General features: G+C 38.6%; 2 protein-coding genes across 7 annotated transcripts in view; one reads left to right on the top strand and one right to left on the bottom strand.

Annotated features, from left to right (window-relative positions):
- The window catches only part of dido1 (death inducer-obliterator 1), a 112178-nt gene extending 104623 nt beyond the window's left edge, over positions 1–7555 (bottom strand). For 2 of the 6 annotated variants that reach the window (XM_033041694.1, XM_033041697.1), the window contains exons 1-3: positions 7413–7531; positions 5080–5221; positions 2479–2599 (exon numbers count right to left, since the gene is read on the bottom strand). In XM_033041694.1, coding sequence (XP_032897585.1) covers positions 2479–2493 — 15 coding nt within the window. In that variant the 5' untranslated portion in view covers positions 2494–2599; positions 5080–5221; positions 7413–7531. Of the gene's footprint in view, positions 1–2478; positions 2600–5079; positions 5222–7412 lie in introns of all 6 variants that reach the window. The other 4 variants (XM_033041695.1, XM_033041698.1, XM_033041696.1 and 1 more) reach the window with 4 other exon arrangements.
- A 262-nt stretch (positions 7556–7817) lies between these two features.
- Positions 7818–26514, top strand: tcfl5 (transcription factor like 5). Its single transcript, XM_033041693.1, has 6 exons — positions 7818–9171; positions 10274–10454; positions 12787–12955; positions 20731–20977; positions 23299–23440; positions 24865–26514. Exons 1-6 carry the CDS (start codon positions 8426–8428, stop codon positions 24985–24987), a joined length of 1608 nt encoding a protein of 535 aa, XP_032897584.1. The 5' UTR covers positions 7818–8425; the 3' UTR covers positions 24988–26514.
- Positions 26515–27214: the final 700 nt, after the last annotated feature.

The raw sequence follows: 27214 nt of genomic DNA, 5'->3' as shown, positions 1-27214 counted from the left end.
AAATTGAAATAAAAAAATCAAAAGTATGGCAGGAAAGTTCAAGAAATACTAAGGGCATTTTACTTTGTACACCTGGCATTTAATAAATCTTAAAAGGCTTTACTTTAGATATAAAATTCATGCAGTCAACGGAGCAAAAGACAGAAAGCATTCTAGTTTTAACTTATCCCAGAAATTGAATCCCAGATGTTATTATTACTGATGCTCTATAATGCATTTTCAATAGCTCACTGAAAATTAGAAAGTGTTGATGACTGGACGAACTTGCCTTTCAATGATGGATGAAGTTGCCTACAGAATATTTGTTCTGTAAATGTGGAAAGTTGTAAGTTTTCAAAACTTGGATCAAATCAACATTTGCCTTAAAAAAAATACAACCCGGAAACAACAATTTAATGACACCATTGGGTGATGCCTCATTAGTTGATAACTTTTGGGACATCTGAGACACTTCATATATTTTTAAGAAAATTTTAACATTACACTGCTACGGTAAAAAGAGAAAGATCTTATTTAAACATTGTAAATTAGTCAACATGATTAAAGGGGCTTTCATTATCCCATACTCTAATCTCCTTCAAATCATTGCAAAATATCAAGGACAAGGCCGTATACAGTTACATAATATAAATGTAGGAACTTGCTGTCAGCCAAGACAGGTGTTATTCTGTGAAGTCAAATTCATTCTTGTGATTAGGTTAATTCCGCATTCAAAACTAAAAGGTCAAAGAAGGAAATTTACAAATAAATTAACAGAAATGTAACCAGCCTTATTGGCTACATGAGCTATCAGTGTCCTTTTAGCCACGATGAATCAGTCTTACCAACAAAAAGTGAGGAAACACTATCAAATTAAAGAAAATACAACCAATCAACCCTATTTGCTTCTAATTTTCTTTTGTGTTGTTGTTACCAGCTTGAATTTTTCAACTAGCTAGAAATTCAATAGTAAAACTAAAGAATCTATTAAATCGGTGACACGACAAAAATGACAGGTAAAATTTATGCACACATGAACAAGAATATATAAAAATTAAAGCCACTATTGTATTTTTTTTTCACAGGAAAGAAATGAAATTTAAATCCCAAAATAATAGAAAAAATCTCAGAACGTAATACAATAAAGTAAGTTAATTGACCCCATCACCAATAATCACAGTCTGGTATACCTTTGCTGCACGACAAAATACCGACCAGTTTTGTATGAGCAACAGCACAGCAGATTCAATGTTGTAGGAGAAATTCAGAAAAATCAATAAAGTAATTTTACTTTATTGATGTTACTGAATTTCTCCCAGAACAAAATTTTCAGACAATCTATATATATATATTATATATATAAAAGTCTGATCTTGACCACTTCCTGTTGTTCTGTATATTGATTTTAGAATAAACGCTGCCACTTACGGCTGTGATTTTTGGCCATCTTACTCACACAGTCCCCCTCCGCTGTGCAGGACAAGAGGATTTTTCGCATCGATGAAAAATAAAAGATTTATTAGTGTTTTAAAAATGTTGAGATTCTCTCTCCTGAAGGCCACGCCCCTTCCGGAGGGACTATAAAACCCGGAAGTGTTGAGTGCCTCAGTCAGTCTCTGCAAGATGGGTGAGCGATAGGGTCATGTCTCGCGGTCTGAGCTGTGAATAACACTGAACACGTGTCTACTAAACTGTGAGTGGTTTTACTGACCTGTCAGTGCCCTTAATGCGGTTTGAAAATATAGTTTGGAAATGCTAAAGATGTGTTGCCTTTGGATTGGAAATGCTAAAGCTGTGTGCCTTTGGTTTGGAAATGCTAAAGCTGTGTTGCCTTTGGTTTGGAAATGCTAAAGCTGTGTTGCCTTTGGTTTGGAAATGCTAAAGCTGTGTTGCCTAATTAAAGTTGCCTTGCCAATTAATTTTGTCTTGCCTTCTATCTAATTAAAAGTCTAATCTTGACCACTTCCTGTTTGCACTTTATATTGATTTTAGAAAAAAACGCTACCACATACGGCTGTGATTTTTGGCCATCTAACTCAGAGTCCCCCTTCGCTCATCAGATGCCGAGGAGTCATGACTCGCTGTCTTTAGTGGCCTTGCACCCTGCTTGAAATGGTATGAAACTGCACTTGAATTTGGTGGCCTTGCACCCTGCTTGAAGTGGTAAGAAACTGCACTTGAATTTGGTGGCCTTGCACCCTGCTTGAAATGGAATTTCAAGGAATAGCCGTGAGTCAACTGCCAGCCCACCAGCCGTGAGTGAGTGAGCTGCCAGCACAACAGGCTTGAGTGACTGAGCCGCCAGCCCTAGAATCCATTTAGTCTAGTACTTACTAAAAGAGATGAGTTCATGCGATAGTGATATTTGCAGAATGGGTTCACAGTCATATTAATGCTACAAATTCAATTTTTCTGATATGTGTTATGATTTTGTTTTTTAAAATTTTGTACTTAGGAATTTATTGCATTCTTGAATGCCTTTCACATCTGAACATTTACCTCTTTAAAAATCATCTGCAGCAAGAATTGAAGGACTTTGCTTTTGCTTCTAGTCACTTCCCAATCTTACAGCTTGTTGAACTTCTTTTAGCTCCTGGTTGGAAAACATCTGAAACTTTTTCTAAGAAAAGTGAAAGATCCATTTAACACATATGGAAATAAAAAACAAAATAAAATTACAAATCTGATACAATAAGAAAGTGTTGGAAATACACACCAGATCAACCCACATCTATAGAAAAAAGAAAGACGGGTTAATGAGATAGGCTTACAATTTGATTCTAATTTACAGTATTCAGACCTCTTCACTTTTTCCACATTTTGTTACGTTACAGCCTTATTTTAAAATGGATTAAATTCTTTTTTTTTTATATCATTAATCTACACACAATACCCCAGAATGAAGAAGTGAAAACAGGTGTTTAGAAATTTTTGCAAAGTAATTAAAAAGAAATAACTGTAATATCACATTTACATAAGTATTCAAACCCTTTGCTATGACACTTTAAATTGAGCTTGGGTTCATCCTGTTTCCATTGATTTTCCTTGAGATGTTTCTACAACTTGATTGGTGTCCACCAATGGTAAATTTAATTGATTGTACATGATTTGGAAAGGCACACACCTGTCTATATACGGTCCCACAGTTGACAGTGCATGTCTGAGCAAAAACCAGTTTCCATTGATTTTCCTTGAGATGTTTCTACAACTTGATTGGAGTCCACCAATGGTAAATTTAATTGATTGTACATGATTTGGAAAGGCACACACCTGTCTATATACGGTCCCACAGTTGACAGTGCATGTCTGAGCAAAAACCAATCCATGAAGACAAAGGAATTGTCAGTAGATCTCCGAGACAGGACTGTGTCGAGACACATATCTGGGAAGGGTATAAAACAATTTCTGCAGCATTGCAGGTCCCGAAGAGCACAGTGGCCTCTGTCATTCTTAAATGGAAGAACTTTGGAACCACCAGGACTCTTCATAGAGCTGGCCGCTCGGCCAAACTGAGCAATCGGGGGAGAAGGGCCTTGGTCAGGGAGGTGACCAAGAACCCGATGGTCACTCTGTCAGAGCTCCAGAGTTCCTCTGTGGAGATGGGAGAACCTTCCAGAAGGACAACTATATCTGCAGCACTCCACCAATCAGGCCTTTATGGTACAGTGGCCAGACGGAAGCCACTCCTCAGTAAAAGGCACATGACAGCCCGCTTGGAGTTTGCCAAAAGGCATGAGAAACAAGATTCTGATGAAACTAAAATTGAAATCTTTGGCCTGAACGTCTGGAGGAAACCAGGGAGCGCTCATCACCTGGCCAATACCATACCTAAGATGAATGGAGCAAAGTGCAGAGTTCCTTTATGAAAACTTGCTCCAGAGCGTTCTGGACCTCAGACTGGGGTGGAGTTTCATCTTCCAACAGGACAACGACCCTAAGCACACAGCCAAGACAACGCAGGAGTGGCTTCGTGACAAGTCTGTGAATGTCCTTGAGTGGCCCAGCCAGTGCCCAGACTTGAACCCGATCGAACATCTCTGGAGGGACCTGAAAATAGCTGTGCATCAACACTCCCCATCCAACCTGGCAGAGCTTGAGAGGATCTGCAGAGAAGAATGGGAGAAATTACCCAAATACAGGTGTGCCAAGCTTGTAGTATCATACCCAAGAAGACTTGAGGCTGTAATCGCTGTCAAAGGTGCCTCAACACAGTACTGAGTAAAGGGTCTGAATACTTATGTAAATGTGATATATCAGTTATTTCTTTTTAATTACTTTGCAAAAATTTCTAAACACCTGTTTTGGCATTTTTTATTATGGGGTATTGTGTGTAGATTGATGATAAGAAAAAATAATCCATTTTAGAATAAGGCTGTAACGTAACAAAATGTGGAAAAAGTGAAGGGGTCTGAATACTTTCTGAATGCACTGTAGATGGTAACATGATTGAGATTCGTTTCGGTGGAATGGTGAAAATATGTAAATAAAACAGACCTAAAATCATTGTGGCGCAATAGGGTGTGCCACTAATTCACACCTCCAGTGACTCTGGTTGTGACCTCCAGCACCACACATGTGAAGTTTGCAATTTTTCTCTGACCTCATGGGTGCTCCAGTTTGCTCACATTTCCCAATGAGGTAATGATGAATTGCAAACTTTAATGACCTGAGTGCTTCTGTGGTTTGTGCCTTCCTGCCATAGAGCTGAAATGGTCTCCGAGTGGTAGGAGAGTCAGGAGGAATTTGACACACACATGAGAGTCCATGTTCCAACAAAATTAGTGAATAGAGATAGACTGAATGGTCTACTTTTATGTTGTAAGAGAATATGACGATCATTAATAACTTATGGAGGAAAGAAACCATCATGTTATAAATGGCATCTTAACCTACAGATATAATCCTCTCTGGCACTTTTCCCCCCCCCTTTAAAATGCTATGGAGATATTTCATGCTTTACATTCAACTGAGAGTAGGTGTGCCATTTGTTTAATGTCGCATTAATGATAAATTCTTGCAGGATTTTCTGTAATCATTTATCATATTGAAGTGCCTTATTTAGCTTGCCCTTGAATTGGATTGACAAATGGAGATGCTTACCAAGTTACGAATGGTTGACGTGGATAGCCTTTATATATGAATGAGAACTTGGGATACCAGTGGGGTTGGATTAGCCTACTGCTGTGAGGGCACGGGCATCTTTGGCTTTGTCTGAATTCAGTTTGCAGCATTTATATTAAACCTTGCAGGGAAATATGAATGGTTTAGTAAATTGTAATAAAAAGGAACTGCAAATGCAAGTTTATATCAAAGATAGACACAAATGCTGGAGTAATTGTAGCACAATTAAAATGGATAGGTGACATTTTAGGTCAGGAGCCTTCAGTCTGAAGAAGGGTCCCAATATGAAATGCCACCTATCCATTTTCTCCAGAGATGTTGCCTGACTCACTGGGGTACTTTCTTTGTCTATCTTTGGTCAGCATTTTTTATATATCTTTGGTTGAGTAAGTTGCCCTGCATTAACTACATATCTCCCTTGGTTAGCCTATGTTTTTATTTAAATATATTGCTGGGCAGCCGCATTTCCAACTTCAAAATAGTTTGGGTTACAACAGTTCTCATGAACAGAATCCTGTCATAATCTGGGAAAGATGTAGTTATTTGTGGTTATTCTCAAAGGTTTATTCTCAAAACAAACAGTGATCTTGAAGTCACATTCTCTAAATGCAGTAGAAACAAAATCAATTGAAGCTTTCAGAAGGGAATTGGATACATGGTCAATGGAAAATATTTGCAGGAAAGCAGGTTAACTGTCTGCAACGACATCTTGCCTGTAACAACATAACTGGTAAAACATGAAAAAACTAAAGCAAAAGTAGACCATTTGGTATCTCATGCCTGCTGTACCATTCAGTATGATCTTAACTGATGTTTTACTGCTGTGCTACTTTTCCAAACTAATTTCCCTAATGCCTGATTAGGGATCACAGTTACCACCCATCACAAGAGATGCATTGAAAAGATGGTGTGGAGTTGATTCCAGGCAGTGAAAAAAATGAAAAGCTTCGAAATAACTCAGATCCTCCTTCAGACTCTAAGGTTCTCAACCCGAAACATCACCTATCCATGTCCTCCAGGGATACTATGACCTGACCTTTTGAATTACTTCAGCATTTTGTGTTTTTTTTTAGTTAAACTGCATCTGGAGTTCATTGTGTCTCCAGGCAGTGAGTTCCATTAGTCAGGGCATTGAGTACAAGAGTCAGGAAATCACGTTGCAACTTTATAAACCTTTAGTTAGGCTGCATTTGGAGTTTTGTGTGCAGTTCTGGTTGCTTTGTTCCAGGTGGCCCAGCCGCTGGTGAGGACTCTCCCGATGCCGTGGCAATAGCACCCGGCCAGAACGGCCAGGAACATCGGGCCTCCGTAGAGGCAATAGCGGAGGCCTCAATAGGCCTGACTTTGGGAGAACTGGGGATGGGGACTGGACATTGCGCCTTCCCCCACAGTGGTAACCATTGTGGGGGGATGATTTTTGTGTGTGAGTGAATATTTTAGTTTGTGTCCAAGATGGCTGTCGGAAGGGAGAGTGTACGCTGGCGCGGTTTAGCTGCCGCTGCTCTCTCTTCACGTTGTGTTTTTGATTTTTTGTCTTTGGATCGAATTCTGTCTTTAATTTGTGTATTGGTGATGTCTTTATTATTTATTTTATTCTGATTATATGTTTTATTACTCTTGTTAATTTCTGTAAGGTGTCCTTGAGACTTTTGAAAGGCGCCCACAAATAAAATTTATTATTATTATAAGAAGGATGTGGGGGCTTCGGAGAGGGTGCAGAAAAGACTTACCAGAGTGCTGTCTGGAATTAGTGGTCATTAGCTATAAGGAGATAGTCAAATGTCGATTGTTTTCTCTGGAACGTAGGAGGTTGAGGGTAACAGGTTGTCAATAATGGGGAGGCATGGAACACACATACACACACACAGTGCTCGAGTAACTCAGCGACAAGAACATGGATAGACGTTGTTTCGGGCCGGGATTCTTCCTCAGACTAATTGTTGTCAATAACAGGCGGGTTGTCAAGGGGCGCTGTCAGCGCCTCATTGTCACAGGCAAGCTGTCGCTAATAAGACAAGAAAACCTACTTAGACACAAAATGCTGGAGTAACAGCGGGACGGGCGGCATCTCTGGCGAGAAGGAATGGGTGACGTTTCGGGTCGAGACCCTTCTTCAGAACCTGCTTGTTTAAGCCACATTGAGTTCACAGCTTGTGCCACAGCCGCAAATAAACCGACTTGAGGCTATAGGCACAGATTTTAAAGGGGGCCGCGAAAAATTCCAGGCAAATCGGGCGCGACGCCGCGTACAATCGCAACCTTGTTCATCTTGGCACATTAATAAACCGAACACAAATTTTCTAACTGCTCACCCGATATACGATTATGTTTACCTCAAAAATAAGTGCGTATTAACACGAAACCCATTTAAACGACAGCTGAGCGGAACAAACCGCCTCAGGCGGACAACAGCCCCGACAGGCGCTTGCGCACAGGAGTGAAGAGGGGGCACGGCAGAACCACGTGACGCGTCCACGGCCGGGGGCGTGCGCAGTGATCGGCGGGGTTTGATTGGATGGGCGGTGACGCCCGATCGGCGCGTGAGGCGGGCCAGCTGACGGTTGCTTGGGCGCCTTTTCAAACGGCCTGAGGAGGAAAGGAGGGGGAGGGGGCGGAGCACGCGCTGGGAGGGCGGCGCCGCTGCTGATCGGCAGCTCGCGACTTGGGGGCTTGTGGGCGGGTGGGCAAGCTAGCAAGCGGGCGGGCGGACGGACGGGCCGAGCGGCGGCGGCCGTGTGTAGCGCGTGGGTGGGGCAATAAAAAGGAGGCATTTTCCTCTCCACGCCCTATCCCCGCGGTTGTGGCGACCAGAGGGTGGGCGCCTGTACATGGGTTTGTGGCAGCTCGCGGTGCTCTGGGCGTAAAACTTGTGGCCTGGGCAGGAGGGGAGGGTTTACCCGCCCGCCGTCTTTGTTCCGTGTGTTCACCACTCTCTCCCCCTCCACTCTCTGAAGAATTCGGTTTTATTTTGTTTTATTAATTTTAAAAAACGAATCCCAAGTGCCTGAAAAGGTTGAGCAAAGGGTGCAGTGAATTGCAGGTCGTGCTGCACGGCGATTGTGTGTGAGACTTCACCAGAGCTTTTGGAGAGGGAAACCTATCCTTTTTTAATTATAGCAAAGATTTAGTTTCTCTACATAAGTTTAAAAGACAAGGGAAGTGGATAACGTGAGTTTTGAGGCGTTTTTGTTCCACTGCGTCTGGTTAGTTTTTGAGGGCATCGATGGGTGAAGGTGGTGCTGTCCAATTGCACCCTGCCTCTCGTTTTTTGCCATCTTAAGTCGGAGAAGCGAGGAAGGTGTTCTTTTATATTTACTTCTTCTGGATGATGCTTTCTTCTGAGGCCACACCAGAGTCGCTCCGTTCCCCATCTCATGAATCCAGGTCCTCGGAGCCAACCCCAACCACTTGTACCTCCGAGTGCCCCTTCACAGAGCCGGGATTGAACTTCACCAACTCCGATCTTGGCCTCGTGGACATGAGCGAGGTTGAATACACCCAGCTGCAGCACATTCTATATTCGCATATGGAGTCCCAGTCGGGGGAAGGTGAATTGGAGACTCGTCTGAATTCTACATTGTACCAGTCTGCCAATCCTACCAACCAGGCTGCATTTTCAACAGCCAACTCATCTAACCAGGTTCCCTACTCAACAGCCAACTCTGCCAATCAGAATCTGTACCCTGTTACCAGTACTACGAACCCCACTTCAGAATCTCACTATGTGGGTAACAACCAGTGTTTAGGGCACATTGATTTCCAAGAGTTAAAAATGATGCTTTTGAATGACCCTCCACTACCTATTAACAGCACTAATAATTTGCAAAATTTGGAGAAATTCTCCCAAAATTCTTCTGCAGAAACCACCCGACCTAATGGACTAACGCTGAAAAATAGAGAGACAGTGGGTACTTCCGATAAGGAGAAGATTTCAGGGGACAGCTCAATGGCGGGACAAGAATCAAGATGTAAAACTGGACCCAGAGTACGTCTTGAAGACAGATTTAATGCAGTCCAAAATGAAAACCAGGAACGACAGGAGTTGCAGGATTCAGGAGTTACTTTTAACAAGTGTGTTTTTTTTAACGTCAACATACAATGTACTGAATAGAGAACTGTAAAGAATTATACAATGAAACACACCCACAACAAATACTCTCTTACTGGGATGCATATCTGATTGGGTAGCATTTAATTTTAACATTTACTCCAGACAAGTAACCACCATAAATTAGATTAATTTCAACACCACCTGATTGGCCTAGTACTAATACTGGCAAGTAGGACCATGGTAAATTAAGCCATTCTGTACCAATAAATCATATAAATAATTTCGTTAATAATTTTCTTCCATTTGAGAAACCATAATAAATTTTCACATTTTAAAACATGTCCTCACGACTAATGTTTAGTCTTTGCAGCATTTTATTGGCTAAGGCATGCACTTATCAGAATGTAATGTATTTGTACAATTTGTGGACTTGATAGACTATGAAGCAAGAATGGATCTTTTTATTGGAGTAGAGAAAACTAAAAGGTGATGTGATATAAGTATACAAACATAGGGGCTGCACAACTTTGATAGATGGTGAAAATCTTTCTCCTTGGCAGAGGAATCTATAGCCGGATGGCATAGGTTTATGCTATGTACAAGATATGAATTTTTTTAGCTGACCATTTTTGAAATCTGGAATGCATTCCCGGAGAAGATGGTGGTTGCTCTATTCTTGCAAAATTTATTTAGATAATACTTGAAATGCAGTAGCATAAAATGCTACAGGGAGCCAGAATATAAGATTAGCATGCATACTTGTTGGTTGGCATGGACAAAATGTTTCTATCTCCATGTGTTCTAATATAAATTATCTCAGAAGAAGAATATATACTTTGAAATTTCATAATATCTATGTACCTGAAAATCTGCAAATATTTACATTTAATCCACAGTTTTAATTGTTGACCAAATGCTGAATGTCACAAAATATATTCCACGAATATATTGTATACATTGTATAACCTTCATATTCACATTAGCACATTTTTGGATTGTTCTGGAAAAAAAAAATGGTTTGAGACGTGTTAAGAAGTTAGAGATCGGAATTTTGGAAAATGTAAAGCAGCCCAGTACTTTATATATATATATATTTATCTATTTTCGCTTCATTTTCTCTAGTTTGGTTGCTTTGATCCGGCATCCTTCAGAGTTGATGGGGATACCTCTCCATCCACAGCAAAACAAATGTACTACTTTAGTCAAAAGCAAGACTGGGACTTCTGCTCTGCAATTTGCTTACCCTTTATACACACCAAACACTTGTACACCAACTGGCAGTACTACCTCTGGTCAAACTCAGGTAAAAAAATTGCTGAATTATATTGGTGAGATAAAATTCTCATTAGAGGTAGGCTCAATTTAACAATTTATTAGATTTAAAATTGTGCATTGCTATGCTGGATTTTGGAGCTATGTAAAACAATAATTATTTTAATGGAATCTGCTTTAAACACTAGAATTTCCTGCTTATTTATAATAATGTTTGTTATGAACAAATTAAGTTGAGCCAGAATGGGCTCTAATCTCTTAGCTGTGGCGCAAATGTCAAATATTCAACTAATTTGCCTACTCTAAATATTGTTTGCCAGGCGCACCACCATAAGGTGTTTTATTGTATCATTTTTATAAATATCATCAATATCTTTTATTGGTAACAATTTTATTGGTAATTAATTTCCAATGCATAAAATAAAGGAGGAAATAAAATAAGATTTGATATTTCACAATTACTTTCATCTATTATGTTGTGCATTATTAAAGTTTTTGCCTGAACACTTCAGTTTTTCCCCCCAAATATCTTGTTAACATGTTGCCTGAACTGCGATTCTACTGGCTGAGTGCACACAGTTCTCCCGCTCACAGTTTCCCAAGATGTGTCAGTACCTTTTAATGTTAAACTGCTGAAACATTTTTATGAAGCTTCTTGGAGCTCCTATTTTCTCAATTAATTGGAGAAATAAATGTGCATATTTGGGATCTATTTGGTTAATTTTTAATATAGGAGAGAGAAAGAGGAGGATCCAATGTGCAAGAATGATAATTGATAGGCTATTCATATAATTATTATAGCTTTCAAACTATGTTCTGTAAACCGGAGAGCAGTTTGAGATTGAGGAACTAAAAGCAATGCTTTATCCATTTTGATTTAATACATATTTAGAATCTCAATGAAAATTGAAGGTTTGTAATTATTTGACGTGCTAAAATATCAAAAATTGTACCTATTTGGCAAGGTAAAAGCCTCATCCTAAGAATTCTTTAGATTCCGAACAAATTGAAAGCTAAAAGTAAACTGAGGAGGTAAGGAACAATATATTTTTTTCCCCAACGAGCAGGTAAGTGATTACAAGCAAAGTAAATAGGAATCACTGCCACAACGTACATAAGAAATCAAAAAAGGCGAGGCCATTATGCCTTTATTCCTGCTCTAAACCCTCTCTAAATCCTTGACTTTTGTGTTTCCTCAGTGCTACTTTCCTTCAATAACCAATGTATCTCTTAATTCCTCAATATAATTATTTCAGCCTTTGTCTTGCATATACTCCATGTCAGAACCTCTATTGGGTGGAGAATTGCAAATATTTGGCCCTGAATACCCAATCTTTTATTTTAAGACTGTGATCTCTAGTTCTAGACATCCCAGCCGAGGAAATATCAACTCAGCTCCTACCCTGCCAAGCCGAGTAAAAAAATTGTGCTCTTGAATGATATTATCTCATTCTTCAAAACTGGAAAGTTAGGACCTGTCTTCTAAATTTTTTCTCATGTAAGAAACATTCTGATACAGCAATCAATTGTTAATGCATTCCATCTTTCACAAGTATATTCTTCCTTCGGTAGACCAGACTATACACAATATTTCAAATGTGATCTCTTCAGATGTGAGGCAGATTGAGGGATGGGTAAAATATGCATTTAGGATGGGACACCACAAGTGAAAAGATGGGAACTGCCAGACACATATTGTTGCAATCTTTGGCAATTGCTTCCTTAACATCCACAACATTTACTACTGAAAGGAAGAGGGTGATTGAGAATGAAAAAGGAGATAAAGTATAAAAATTAGAAAAGTAGAGGTAGAAAGAAACAGTAACATTAAACCAAGTAAGAAATAGAGAAGATTCAGAACTATAATAATACATACAGACCCATGGAGTTCCTATAATGATATCGGAACGATTGTGGCTGTAGTGTGGCCTATCATTCCTGTCACAAAGATTGCCTCCTATTTCTATAGTATTACGAACTTCTACCTCTATCTTGGCATATCTATTGCTGAAACTGCTCATTCTTAGTTTCATCGTTGCCTTCTGTTAACCAACTTCCCAACCTCTTCAAATGTAATTTTTGAGTCCCTTTTAAATTAACTGCCATTCTGTCTTCAGATTCTCTCTGCTATTTTTCTCCTCCACATTCCTTTCTAAATGTATTGTGTGTTGCCAAATTCTCACTTGAAGAATTCACCCTTTGTAAATCACGTGTCTAATGCATTTGGAATCCATTAATGTGTTAAAATTTTGGGAAATTTTTCTCCCATGTATTATGATCAGAATAAGATCTAGTTGTGATACGTTTCTGAGTTTTGGTTAAACCTGGAGTTACTTACCTGGTCGCTTTAATTGGTTTAATAGGGCACAGGAAGCCAAGCAAATGTGCTAGAATCTGCCAGCGCACAGGAGCTTACCCTGCCCAGAGCATTCTCTTTATGTTTCCAGCAGGAACTCCAATCAGCAAGGCAGGCATTGAGTAACTGCAACAGAAACAAATCTTTACCTGAGCAAGTCTGGATTAAGGTAGAAGGTAAGAATATAATTTAGTAATTTAAGAAGGTAATTGTATACTAAATAGAGCTAACCATGCTAATCTTCAGCCAAAAGGCAAGGATAAGAAAGGGAATATGATTTGTCTATCAATGTTTTTATTGCACTGATGGTAAATATATAACACAAAAACAGAAGTTTTCTGTAAAATGCTCTGCTGATAAATGCAGGAGTTATGAAGGTCAAACACATGGATTGCCAAACACATTGCCAAAGTCATACAATGTTTGATGGGGAAACACCACTTTGGTTCCAGAGCAATAACAATTAAGAACCAATTCTTGTTGACATGTGAAAATAAAAAAACTGGAAGCTGGAAATCTGAAATGAAAACAGAAATGCTGGAGAAATGCAACATTTGTGGAGAGAAATGGAAAAGATCTTCTGACTTCATCAGAAATGGAAAATGACTTCTGAATTGTCTTCAACGAGATATACATTCTTGTTATATTCCGGACGGCAGAATGAATAACAACTTACACTCAGGTTGCCTGGATCACGAGAGAGAGCAATTTATTACCCAACATTCCCTGCTTATATTGAGCACCAACTCATTAACATATACATGAATATGTATGAATACATTACACTGCTCTCCTTTTTTAAAGTATTACATCTAAGTACTCAGTTACAATTTTGTTGTTGTGATACTTGATTTAAACCAGTATTTATGCAATCTTAAATGATAAACATAATATATTATTTTACATCTACATATTTTTGTTTTACTTATACAGTGAGTTACTTAACTTACAAACCTAATCTAACTACTGGTTTACGGACCCTGCCTGATCGTCTAACAGTAACAGGTGTAACAGGTTTAGGTGTTGACTCAACTGTAGGCTATTTGGCTCTGCTTTAGTACACTGACTTTGACCAGAGGAATCAGTTTCTTTGTCTGTACTAACTGAACTTTGTGTTTCAATCACAGTGGTCGCTTCCAACTCACTTTCAGATGAACTCGGGGATTAGGACTTCATGCTCAGTTTTTGGCTCATCTTTGGCTGGAATCATTTGATCAACATGAACATTTTTGATCCTATCTCCAACTTCTACGAAGTATCTTCTTGTTCCACACGCTTCCACTATTTTCCGCTGCATAAACTCTTTGAACTGTTCTGAACGAAAGTGAGGCCCGTTATCAGAAACAAGTTCTTCCGGTAAACCATGGCATGCAAAAATGAATCTCAACTCATCTACTACTGAGCGTACCATAGTACTTGACCCGATAGGCTTAACCTCAATCCATTTGGAATGACTATCTACTAGTACCAGAAAGTAATCATTACCCTTTTCACAAAAATCTACATGAACTCTCTGAAAAGGTCTACTTGGACATGACCAGGGTTGCAGTGGTGTTTTTGGTGGTTTACTCCTGCAATTTTGGCTGACGCTACATTTGCTCACCAGTGACTCAATGTCACTGGCAATACCAGGCCAGTACACAAAACTTCTGGCAATTGACCATGCTTACTATGCCAGGAAGTTGGAGATAGGATCAAAGGTGTGCATGTTGATCAAATGATTCCAGCCAAAGATGAACTAAAAACTGAGCATGAAGTCCTAATCTATGAGTTTGTATCTGAAAGTGAGTTGGAAGAGACCTCTGTGATTGAAACACAGTTCAGTTAGTAGAGACAAAAAAACAGATTTCTCTGGTCAGTCAGGGTACTAAAACAGAGCCAAACAAGCCTACAGTTGAGTCAACACCTAAACCTGTTACTGTTAGACGATCAGGCAGGATCCATAAACCAGTAGTCAGATTAGATTTGTAAGTTAAGTAACTCATTGTATAAGTAAAATGAAAATGTGTAAATATGTAAAATAAATATATTATGTTATCATTTAGAATTTCATAAATACTGGTTTAAATCAAGTATCACAACAACAAAATTGTAACTGAGTACTTAGATTTAATACTTTAAAAAAGGAGAGCAGTATAATATATTCATGCATATTCATGTATATGTTAATGCATTGGTGTTGTATATAAGCAGGGAATGTTGGGTAATAAATCTCTCTCTTGTGATCCAGGCAACCTGCGTGTAAGTTGTTATTCATTCAGCCGTCCGGAATATAACACGTACCATAAATTCCATTGACTTGTGTAATACAGTCATTTTCCAAATTATTTTTCCTTTTCCCAACTGTGACTTGTTCCTCTTTAACATCCCTCTATGTTAGCACAATATGCTCTCTGCCATCTGCTTTTACACAGACAATGATCACTAATCAAAGCTACCAAAGGTCATGGTTGTGAGTGTGGACTGTTGCTCTGTGCAGCAAGTCTCTGGTGCTTCAATAGTTGGTGCCATTATACCGACCACCGTAGTAAATCCTTCGCTTTGACTGGCTTGTCAGGCATGCAAGGTTCATCAGCTATTTTACTCAATGTCTAAGCTATAGTAATGCAGGGTTAACAAGAGACCAAGCTGTCTATAACTTTCTCAATGCTGTGTATTCTCTGTACACTTCCAAATCTGGTATCTTGCACATGCTTGATGTTCATACTCCACTGTTGGAGGCTGTGAATTCATTGCCAAAACATCTTGAATTCTTTCTGAACCCATTCTCTCTCCCTTCCTTTAGAACTCATTGAAACCTCTTTGACTCAGCTTTTAGTCGCCCATCTTAATATTTTATGCCAGTTATGTCAAATTACATTTACTGAGGAATGTGGATCGATGCATTGATGACACATTGTATTACTATTTGTTAACTACTGGCTGTTAACAAGTGCTAACAGTAGTAGTTAACAAATCGTTTTTGTCTGATGGCCGGTGCAGTGGTTTTTATCCATGTTCGTTTTAAATAACAAGACGAATGTTTAAAAAAAAAAAAATCTGTATTTAATAACACAAATTCTGTACGAAATACGAAAAATTAGCGTGGGGCCCCCTTAGGCGCGGGGCACAATTGGAAGCAATCGGTCCAATCGGCTTAAGGCCGGCCCTGCAGGTCTTGGTCGACAATACACAGGTTTCACATCTTGCTTAAGTCGAATGATCGTACCTCTGACACATTGTTGGGTTTTGGAGCATTCACTATTGCTTCCACTTTCGCCTTCACATGGTGAAGTCCGTTGGCATCTACTTTGAGTCCAAAGGAGACCACCTCTGACTGCGCAAATGCACATTTACTTTATCGCAGCTTGACATTGTGGCAGTTCAGTCGTGTGAGAACTTGCTCAAGGATTTCCAGATGTTCTACCATGCCCTCTGTGAATATCAGTAGGTCATCCTGGTTGCACACAGTGCGGAATGCCTTGTAACATTTTGTCCATGACAGACTGGAAAATTTTTGTGGAGGATTTCACACCATAGGGCAGCTTTGTATATGAATACAAGCCCTTTTATTTGTTGATAGTCAAGTACTGCTGACTTTCCTTGTCGACATTGAGTTGGACGTAAGCGTGAGAAAATCCAGTTTAGTGAAGACTCTTGCTCTGCTAAGTTCTGGGTACAGATCTTGCGAGGTTGGTAACAGATATTGTTAGTCATCAACGGCTTGGTTGATTGTGACTTTGTAGTCATCACATAGTTGAACAGTTTTGTCAGCCTTGGGTACAGCCCCAATTGGCGTTGCCCAGTTACTCTGGTCTGTCTTTACGAGTACTCCATACCGCTCTAACTAGTCTAGTTCTTCTCCCACTTGTTGCTTTAGTGCATATGGTACAGGTCTTGGTCGACAATACACAGGTTTCAAATCTTGCTTAAGTCGAATGTGTGCAGAGTACCCTGTTATTCCCGTGTAACTGTCAGCAAAAATGGTTGCATGTTTGCTTATAACGTTTTCAAGACGTGATTTGGACAAATTGACGCTGAAAATGTTCTTCCAGTCCAACTCTATTCTACTCAGCCAATCCTTTCCAAGGAGGGTTGGTTTACTTCTGTAGCTGGTCATATCGATTAACTGTTCATTTATCAATAGTTTAGTTCGAAAGTCCTTGCCTTAGTTGGTTGTAGATTTATCGGTGTTGGTTGCATAAATGGTGTACAACCCAACATCCAAGTTGTGAACTCCTCTCTGGTGTTGTCGCTTGATTCCCGCGGATTATTGGTTTCCTGTTTTAAGCTTGGCCCGACATGCTGAGGCAATATGGCCTTTCCTCTGGCAGTTATAGCACTTGGCCATTTTTAACTCACACAATTGGGATGAGTGATTACCGTTGCAACGATAACAACTGGCTGAACTCGGCCCCCCACCACACTTTGGTTTTGGTTTAGCGCCTCTTGGTTTGGCCATAGGCACTGTCTTGTGACTAAACGGCCACTGCAGTCTGTGGTGGACGAAACTCGCGAGCATTCTTTGATGCCATCTCCATTGTGGTAGCAATCTTGCATGCTTTCTCGAATGTAAGATCTGGAGTGTTCATGTGTTTGGACCAAATTCGTTCATCCACTAGACCACAAACAAATCTGTCATGTTGTCCACGTCCGAGAAAGGTTCCAAAGTTACAGTGCAAAGTTAATTTTTTCACGGTAACAATGTACTCATTGATTGTCTTATTCTGCTTCTGGTTTCCAGTGCCGAATTTATAGCTATCTGCAATTTCCAGAGGCTTTGGGTTGAAGTGCTCCTCCAGCTTCTTCATAATGTAATTGAATGGCACTTCTTTTGCCTTTGTGGGCGCAAGGAGGTTCACGAGTGTGCCGTACACATCAGGACCGATCTCTGTGAGCAGAATCGCGTTCATGCGTTCGCAAACGGCCTTATTTGTTTCAGTCACTATCTCTCCTTCACGACTAATCTCCACTATGTTGTTTGCCGTGAAAAACATATTTGCTCGCTCCATATAGGAGCTGAACGGCTCTCTACTCTTGTCCAAAGTGCCAAGGTTTCCGATGTAGCCAGGGAAGCTGCCATCGTGTCGTTCTCTCTTTTTTTTAAGTCTGTTCACAAACCCCGAATTCCTGCCTGTTCTGGTGTAACAATTCACCTAAAACTTGGCTGTACAAAGGCTATTCAGCTTAAGGAACTTGACAAAAAAAACGCGGTCTAAAATGTTATACAATCCCAAGGACGACATCTTGCCACGTAGACACAACATAGAGATAGCCTGACAAACTCTTGCCGATTTGTACAGCTGCTGTTTTAAACTACAGTCCCCTGCATAGAAGGATCTGCGGCCTATCGTGTCCAGCTCGCAAACAACTGCGACACAACTCCGTATTTACTGTTTCAAATGTTAAACAATACTGCATGTATTTAAAGGATGAGTTTACAAACTATCCCATCCTCGTGGCCAATTTTGTTATATTCTGGACGGCAGAATGAATAAGAACTTACACGCCGGTTGTCTGGATCACGTGAGAGAGAGCGATTTATTACCCAACATTCCCTGCTTATGTTGAGCACCAAGTCATTAACATATACATGAATATGTACGAATACATTACAATTCTGCTTCTCTTTTCGCAGATTCTGTCTGAGCTGCTGAGTATTTTGAGCAAGTTCTGTTTTTGTCTGAGCTGCTGAGTATTTTGAGCAAGTTCTGTTTTTATTTATTTTTGAAATGTCATGGCTTTGATTGAATCCAAAATTAAATGATGACTGTCATTCTCTGGTATCATACAAGAAGATGGATACGTGTGGGTCAATCTGGGGGATTGTGTGCACTGGTGGGGAATTATAATCTTCAAGAAATAATTCGTAAACATTATGGAGATGGGATTATAGTTTTGGCATTAATTCTACGGTTAAATATCAATGATTGGCCTAATTAAGTGCTCCCATGAGTGCTAATATAGCGATAGAAACTGATCATGCTTAGTGAGCAATTTCTGTATTGTAATTTTTATGATATTTTAAATAGTGATATCTTGCTTTTCACTTCATAGGAAAGAAATGTGTAGCTTTCGACTTTACGTTTCCACAATCTGTATTTTGCAATTTTATCGGGAAAGCAAACTGCTAAGTTTGGAGGTTTTGCAGTGATCTGAAATTATTTTAATGTGGTGCTCAGCTTATATCCTAGCATGTGGGCTTTAATTGATAACATTTGACTGTTCGTGTGAAACTGGTTATTTCTTCTAATATTGCAACTGCAGCAGAAATAGTTAATACCTCAAAAATACTTTACACTCGTGTTGTGCAGGAAACTTAGAAATTCGTCCACTTTTACAATGGATCTATACTCACAAATCTGGCAATCCTAAGAATAATTTATAAATGTTTTTTCATCGTTAAAATGAACAAGTGGCAATCATACAGTCAGACTTAACCTTTAATTTCAGTTATTCTGTAAACTTGGTAAAATGGGGAAATCTGAATCTTGTTTTCCTGAAACAATATGTGGATAGTCTAACCAGAGAAGGACCTTGAATGAGACTGGATTGATGATCGGTGTTTCAGTGGGGAAGAATTTTGGGAATTGTAATCATAATTATATAACTTTTAAGCTAGTTACCAAAAGAATAAGACTTGTGGTGAAAGTGCGAAATTGGCAGGACTAATAGCAACAATATTAGATAGGAACTGGTGAAAGTAGATTGGGAGTGGTTGTTCGGGGTAATTGCCCATCTAACATGTGGGAGTATTAAAGCTGGTTAAAGTTCAGGACTAGCATGTTTCTTTGAAGATGAAAGATGAAGATATTGTAAATTTAATCAAAAGGAAAAGGAAGCACATATAAGGTTTGGAAAGCTTAAATCAGACATGAGCCTTGGGGAATATAAAGAGATTAGGAAATAATTTAAACAAGGAGGGCTAAAAAAGCAATGACCTAGACAAGTAGGATTGTTATTCAGGTTAGAGATACGTGACTGGTGGTGTTCTGCAACGGTCAGTGCTAGGACTGTAATATATATAAACATAATTATAAGTTTGCAGGCAACACAAAAATTAATGGGGTTGTGAGGAAGGTTGTTAACGGATACAAGAGGATATAGTTTTGTGGGCAGCACGGTGGCGCAGCGGTAGAGTTGCTGCCTTACAGGCCGGAGACCTTGTCTACCTGAGACCTGAGTTTGATCACGACTACGGGCGCTGGGTGTACAGAGTTTGTACGTTCTTCCCATGCTGTATCTCTAAACTAAACTAAGATCAGATGGAAAGTTGGGGGAAGAAATGGCAGTATGAGTTCAATCTAAACATGTGTAGCAATGCATTTGGGGAAGTCAAATGCAAAAGCAAAGTATACAGCAAATGGCATAAACTTGGTGGGGCGAAGCGGCTGTTTTAATGCTATATCTGTAAACTAAACATTTCTCTGAAGCATCAAAGGCTGATGGGTAACTTGAGTGGCATAGATAGGACACAGGGTCACTCTTTTCTCCAGAGTGGAAATGTTAAATACTAGAGTGCAAAGGTTTACAGTGAGAGGGGAAAAATTCAAAGTTTACATGCAAAGACTTTAGATTACACCGGAGTTGGAATGCATTGCATAGGAGGTGGTGAGAGCAGATATGGTAGTAACATTTAAGAGCCATTTATACAGATACTTGAATAGGCAATGAATAGAGGAATACCGACCATGAGCAGGCAGGTGAAATTAGTTCGATTGGCATCATGGTTGTTGTGGACGGAGATCCTGATCCTGTGCTGTACTGTTCTAAGTTGTATAATTTCACCAGTATTTGGTAACATTTTTTAAAATATTGGAACAGGGCAATTTTATTTCAATTGAAAAGATTTGAGTATCCAAACGTGTATTTTCAATTATGATTAAAACCATTAGCAATTTACTGCTGAGTAGTATGCAGAAACCGTATAAATGAAAGATACAGAATGTTTCATAATTGTTTCTCTGCACAGATGAAACTCTACGTAAACAAGTAGTGAACAAACGATGTCGTAGTCGCACACGGCAAGCCAATGTAGAAACAGAACACAAAGTTCTTAGTGACCTTACTAACATGACAGAGAATCAAAATGCAAATATTGCCCAAGGTGGGCAGTGGCAAACGACACATCCCACCACCCCTGGCCCCACGCATGGGAACCAACAAGAACTGAATTGCCAGCGTAGAGAGAGACACAACCGAATGGAGAGAGATCGCAGGTGAAACCTCAATGGGGTAGGGCAGATAGCTGTTTTGTAAATGTGTTTTTTAATTCAGGGAATAAAGTATTTGACATTACATATTTTGTCTTCCTAAATAATATCTATTTGGTCTTTGGTTCATATTTAGTCTCCAATCTTTGGAAAAAATATAAAGGGATACAAGTATGTTGTCACTAGCACACATGTTTTACTTCACAACATAGGAAGAAATATGTTGATCAGTGAAGAAGTGTCTCGACCCGAAACATCACCCATTCCTTCTCTCCAAAGATCCTGCCTGTCCAACTGAGTTAATCCAGCATTTTGTGTCTACCATAGGAAGACATATACCTTTATCTAAAGAAAGGATTATCTCATACAGAAACTGGAGATTTTGTTTCTCAACCAGAACCTCACTTAATTCCACCCACATAGCATTGTTGATTTGATATAACACTCTTGGCTAAGGGGAAAACTACTGGAAAAGCAAAGCAAATATACCCAAAGAAAATGTTACACTTCATCAGATGAAATGTTTACTAGTTGGCCAAGTGGATTCAGCCATTTTAATGAGCGCAGCCATCTTGATCTTGGGCGCCGACTTCAGGAAATGGGGTGGAGCTCATGCCCCTGTCATCATCAGTGGTGCTGAACTTGAGATGATCAGGAGTGTAAAGTTTCTAGTATTATTAAGAGTTTGTTTTGGTCAAACTACGTTGACGCTATGGCCGAGAAAGCACACCAACACCTCCGCTTCCTCAGAAGACTAAGGAAATTTGACATGTTTCCCATAACTAGCGAATTTCAACAGAAGCACTCCAGAAAGCATTTTATCGGGAGGAATTATTTCTTGGCATCCACTCTTGAACTGACCTCATATGCTTGGAATGAATTTCCCAATGTTCCAATCTACCTCGTTACCATGCAGTTTTCTGTACTTTCTCTGTAGCTGTAGCACTATAATTCCACACACTATTTATTTTACCTTTACTCTACGTGATGTACTCATGTGGCATGATTTGCCTGGATAACATGGAAAATAAAGGTTTTCATTATCGGCATATAATATGCCAATACCAAAAATATCAGACACCCCTGCAGGGTGCAATGCTTGGGAAGATCTTGTGCTGAAACCCCATACCGACCACACAGAATATCTAAAAATACTGAAGAGGTTTTGTGAAATGCATCTCCCTGTAATCTGGAAGCAAACGAGAGCTTGAATAACAGTTGCCACCTTTTCCTATTTCTAATCAGCAATTAGTTCTAAGAATGAGCCAGACCAAGAGCACAACCCCTCTGTATTGAAAATTATGTGTTGAAAGCATATCCTACTACAGAGGAAATACTTTAAGAAGGGCAAACAAAACAGTGAATGCTGGATCTCTAAGAGAGTCACAATCTGATCATTCCTCCCAGCAGATCTCATCCCCACCACCTGCCCAGTGGTACCCTCTTCCACTTTTTCCATTCTGTGATTCTAATATGTCTGTGAGGTCATTTTTGTCATTGTATTATGTCTCATTGTATGTATGTAAATAAATAAATGTTATATTTATCCTCGGTGAAGCCTTCATTTATTGCTCTTGAGAAAAGTAGCATTATCAGTAAGACATCTCCATACATATAATGAACACTTTTAGAGATGATTCAATTAGTAGACATACACAGGAACACATCTTGAGTGCCCAATGTGCCTGCAGCACTGTTTTTGTATTTGAAAATCATGTCTGCTATTACTGGCTCTTAATTTTTTTTAGTTCTAATTTAGTTTCTTTCATTTTTTAGTCGTACTTTGCACTTCTCAGTATTTAAATTAATTTGCAATTTGTTACCTCAATTGCCCAATCCATTTAACTCTTTCAACCCTTCAGCTATTTCTTCTCCATATTACTCTCATATTTATTTTAATCAAAGGTTTGAGAAAATAAAAGCCAAAATAATTTTAATTGGATAAATATAACTTAGTCACACTGAACTTATTCCAGGCAACAAGCCCTCTATTCACAGGCCGTAACGGAAGAAGATGAGCTATTTAATTTACTAGCAACTGCAATGAATTACAATGAAAATAATTGATTCTGTTGATGAAGAGAACAGGTTGAATGCATTATAATTGCATTCCTAAATAAATGATTGTTGATTGGAATTGCCTATTTTTTTAAATTGGCTGTTGTATGATTATCACATTCAATAATTGCAGTCTGAACCACTATATCTAAATGTAAGTAAAGGAGGGATGAAGTATTCTCTTAAAGTGCATCAAATAAGTTCTGATGAATAGGCATTTAAAAAAAAATGTATGGTTGGGATTCACTGAAACTTGCATTTATTTGCAGGCGCAGGATCCGTATATGTTGTGACGAGTTGAATTATCTTGTTCCATTCTGCAATTCTGAGACTGATAAGGCTACAACGTTACAATGGACTACTGCTTTTCTCAAGTATATTCAGGAAAAACATGGTGATACACTAAAAAAGGTAGGGTCTGCCTTTTTCCCCTAAATATCCTTTATTGGTTTCTTGAAGTCTGATTGGCAGTAGAATATAATTACATGGGCACTGCAAAACTACTACACCATAGTATCCTTAATCATACTTGAGCCTTAGCGATAAGCATAAGCACTGAGGCCATTGAAGAAATCTGATTTGGCTCATCACTGGGTAACTTTATCTACAGGACCACCAAGGATATTAACCTGGTTATGTTTTATTAATAAGAAAAAGATGGCTATAACATAATATTAGTAATAGATTCCTTATTAAACCACATGCATTGTTGTTCATTGAGATGCTTCTTAAACCTTTTTCCTAGTGCGTCATGAACAAATTAATTACATGATTGTAATTAATGTTTTTACTATTCAAATATTCCAATCAATTTGTATAATCAAAACTAGTCAGTAGCATTAAATATAAGGAATGAAAATGACATTTTCTTTACTCAGCTAAGCAACTGAATGATATGTGTTTATTGAAACAGATCATCAATGATTCCACAATGAAGCAGCCATGTGGTCATAACTTTAGTTTTATTTTTCAGTAATTTTCCCCTTGCATTCTCTCCTTGGGGATTTTTGGGTGCAAGTCCATAGTTCCCTGAAAGTGGTAACACACGCAGATAATGTGGTAAAGTGTGCATATGCCACGCTTGCCTTAATCAGAAGCGGGAATTGAGTATAAGAGAAGCTATGTTGCAGTTTTATAAACATTTGGTTAGGGCACATTTGGAGTATTGTGTGCAGTTCTGGCCGTCCCATTACGGGAAGGTCAGTGAGGCTGTGCAGTGGGTGCAGAAGTTGTTTATCGGAAGGTGGCCTGGATTAAACAATAAACAATAGGTGCAGGAGTAGGCCAATTCCGTCCTTCGAGCCAGATTGGGGTGTATTAGCTATAAGAAGAGGTTGGACAACTTGGATTATTTTTTTCCGGAGTGTTGGAGTCTTTTCCCCAGGGCGAACGTCAAATACTTGAAAGCACAGCATTAAGGTGAGAGGAGCAAAGTTAACGAGGCAAGTACATTTTTCGCAGAGTGATAGGGTTGGAAAGTGCTGCCAAAGCAGGTGATAAAGCAGATGTAATGGCAATATTTAAGAGGCATTTAGACAGACATATGAACAGGCAGGGAATTGAGGGATGTAGGCCACGTGCAGGCAGATGTGCAGTTTAAATCAACATTATGGTCAGCACAGATGTTGTGGGCTGAAGGATTTCTTCCTGTGTGGTACTCTTCCATGTTCAAGCTGAGGCAGAATTGGTGCAAAATGACAAAATTGGTACAATCTCAGACTAAATGTTGACTAAATGCAACGTATATTAAAGATTAACAGTTATTATTTTTTGCAATTTAACATATGCATAATAGTTATTTCTGGAGTAAGTGGTAAATATTCTTTATCTTCAAGGAATTTGAGAGTGTTTTCTGTGGGAAAACTGGCAGAAGATTGAAACAACCAAGAATAGAAGCACCAGTAGATCACACTGTAACTACGAGTGTACACAATCATGGTGTGATGGAAAGTAAATGAACTCCAGAATGAGTGAAGTTACAGTTCCAAGAGAGGTACAAAGTTAAATGTATCTCCCTGATTGACTATATCGAAAGTCAGAATCAGGAAATGGAAAAGGGTAGCGAAACAGAGCAATAAACTACTTGTCATTCCAGCATAGTGGTTAGGTGGTATTATCACTGGCAATGTTCAGAACTCTAAACTTGCACTGTGAAATCAAAGATGGTGGCAGAAAATTTGAGTCCACCATGATTTGTGCCATATAACTCTATTTCCGTAATCCCTAGAGGTCCAGGTATTTTACTTAGCTGTCCATCATTTTTATTTGTACTTTTATTTCTCATTATTTTTCCTGAGGGAACATTTCAAAATATGAACAGGCATATAGACGAATGCTGTTCTTTGATCTTTATGTCCAGATATATGATGAATAATCAGTCATCAATGATGTTTACATTTGGCTGAGTTAAAGCTCAAGAATATTATCATGGCTATCAGGCCACCCATGTAAACCTTTCAAAATATTTTAATATGCGCTATAAATTATATAAATGTTTTAATACACATATTTAAAAATCACGGTTGATTCATATTTTCCCTACCTGTCTTTGATATTTAAATTGAATGCAGTTGGAGCAGTGGTGTTGACCAATCACAGCATTGGTATGATGCCTGAACATTGTATAAATTAATTTTTGTTAGCTGGAAAATGTTGACAACAGCAACATTAACACACTGAACAACTCTACACCCAAATGCTGCTAATAAAATGAAAATGCAGTTAAAGAGACAGTATCCATTTAATTATAAATGATGAAACATCCACAACTACAAAGGTACTTGGTGAAAGCTCAGAGTAAGAGTGCATAAATGTGTATGTTTTATCATACTGAAGTGTTTTTATCACAGTATGAACAGTTTAGGAAAAGAAAAACTTATTTTCACAAGACTGAAGCACTTTAATAAAGCATGCTAATAGGGTTGTTATGTTTTATATGCCATCCAGTGTGTGGCAAAAAGAGGATGCTGTCCCTTTACTGGAAACTGATAGTTAACTACTATATAAGCTTTAACATTTTGCAATATATTTAAGGTACAAGATATTTATAATCTTTAGCAATACAAAATGATTTCTTACTCTATAAAGAGGTTTTATTCATTAAATGGATCTGTTTGGTTTTATTTCAATGACCTGTTAATTGTTGATAGTGCTATTAATATTTAAAATAAAGGATGACCAAATACTTTAAAATAAATTTGTTGCATAAATTAATAAACCTTACATTTAACTATATGATTTAAGTATATTTCATATATTAGTTAAACTGGATAGTTTTTAGTTAATATGTTCAAAATAAATATAAACAGTAATCCTTGAAGGGTTTTCTGTCAACTTAGCAGTGTGTAAATAACAAAGCAAGTATATTAATGAAAGATGTTTCACAGTATATTAAAGATTTCTGATTTAAAAAAAGATCTATCACTATCATTAAATTTAAAAACAAATTTGTATTTATCTTTGAGCTAATAAAGGTATTCATCCAATTTGTATTTGTTGAATTTCTTTAGATTGTAAAATGTAAAAAAAATCTGTGTCAAAAGATTTATACCAATTATTGTAATACAGTAAAACTTTGATAATCTTCTTCTGTTCGACAATTGAAAACCCCGATGATTTGGCATCTGGCTTACTGAGTGTTGATATCATTGTTCTCTTTCACATACTGGGTGCTGATACCCATGCTTTCAATCACTCGTGCCCTTGTTCCTGCACTGCCTTTTACACACCTGTACCCAGTCCACTCATTCAGATTCACATGCTGTCCACTCGGTTCCCATGCTCCATTTCACACATGCCCAGTCCCAACACAGAACCTGGTTCTTGTACACCCATTTATGTATCAGACCTCATAAAGCATTCTCTTTAAACTTAGTAGGTACACCGGATAGATTATTATTTTATATTATAACTAGAAAAAACAATGAAAAATATCCAGCAGTTAGGTAAATCTGCTAGACTGGTTTTACTATGAATAAATGGAGTCCAATTACAGCACACTATAATTACCAGATTTTACCGCCTTTAAATATAACAAAATTACCCTCTTGAATCTTCTGAGAAAGAACATTTCTGAAATACTGGAAGGTTTGCCAGCAGTTCATTATTAAATGAGTTACTATTTCCAAACAGCATGTTATCAGAGATAATATTAGGTGAGAAAATTGGGCACGGAATGGATTAGCG

Source organism: Amblyraja radiata, chromosome 23 (genome assembly GCF_010909765.2).
Source record: "Amblyraja radiata isolate CabotCenter1 chromosome 23, sAmbRad1.1.pri, whole genome shotgun sequence".
In the NCBI taxonomy this organism is placed as follows: Eukaryota; Metazoa; Chordata; class Chondrichthyes; order Rajiformes; family Rajidae; genus Amblyraja; species Amblyraja radiata.
Note: the sequence above shows the minus strand (reverse complement) of the source record. Positions and strands in the feature narration are given on the sequence as shown.

Excerpts from the sequence above, each read along its gene's own strand:
- tcfl5 (XM_033041693.1), top strand. The coding sequence starts at position 8,426 with ATGATGCTTTCTTCTGAGGCCACACCAGAGTCGCTCCGTTCCCCATCT. Across the intron at positions 10,455-12,786 it reads CTACCTCTGGTCAAACTCAG|GGCACAGGAAGCCAAGCAAA; the intron begins GTAAAAAAATTG and ends TTGGTTTAATAG. Across the intron at positions 20,978-23,298 it reads CGAATGGAGAGAGATCGCAG|GCGCAGGATCCGTATATGTT; the intron begins GTGAAACCTCAA and ends ATTTATTTGCAG.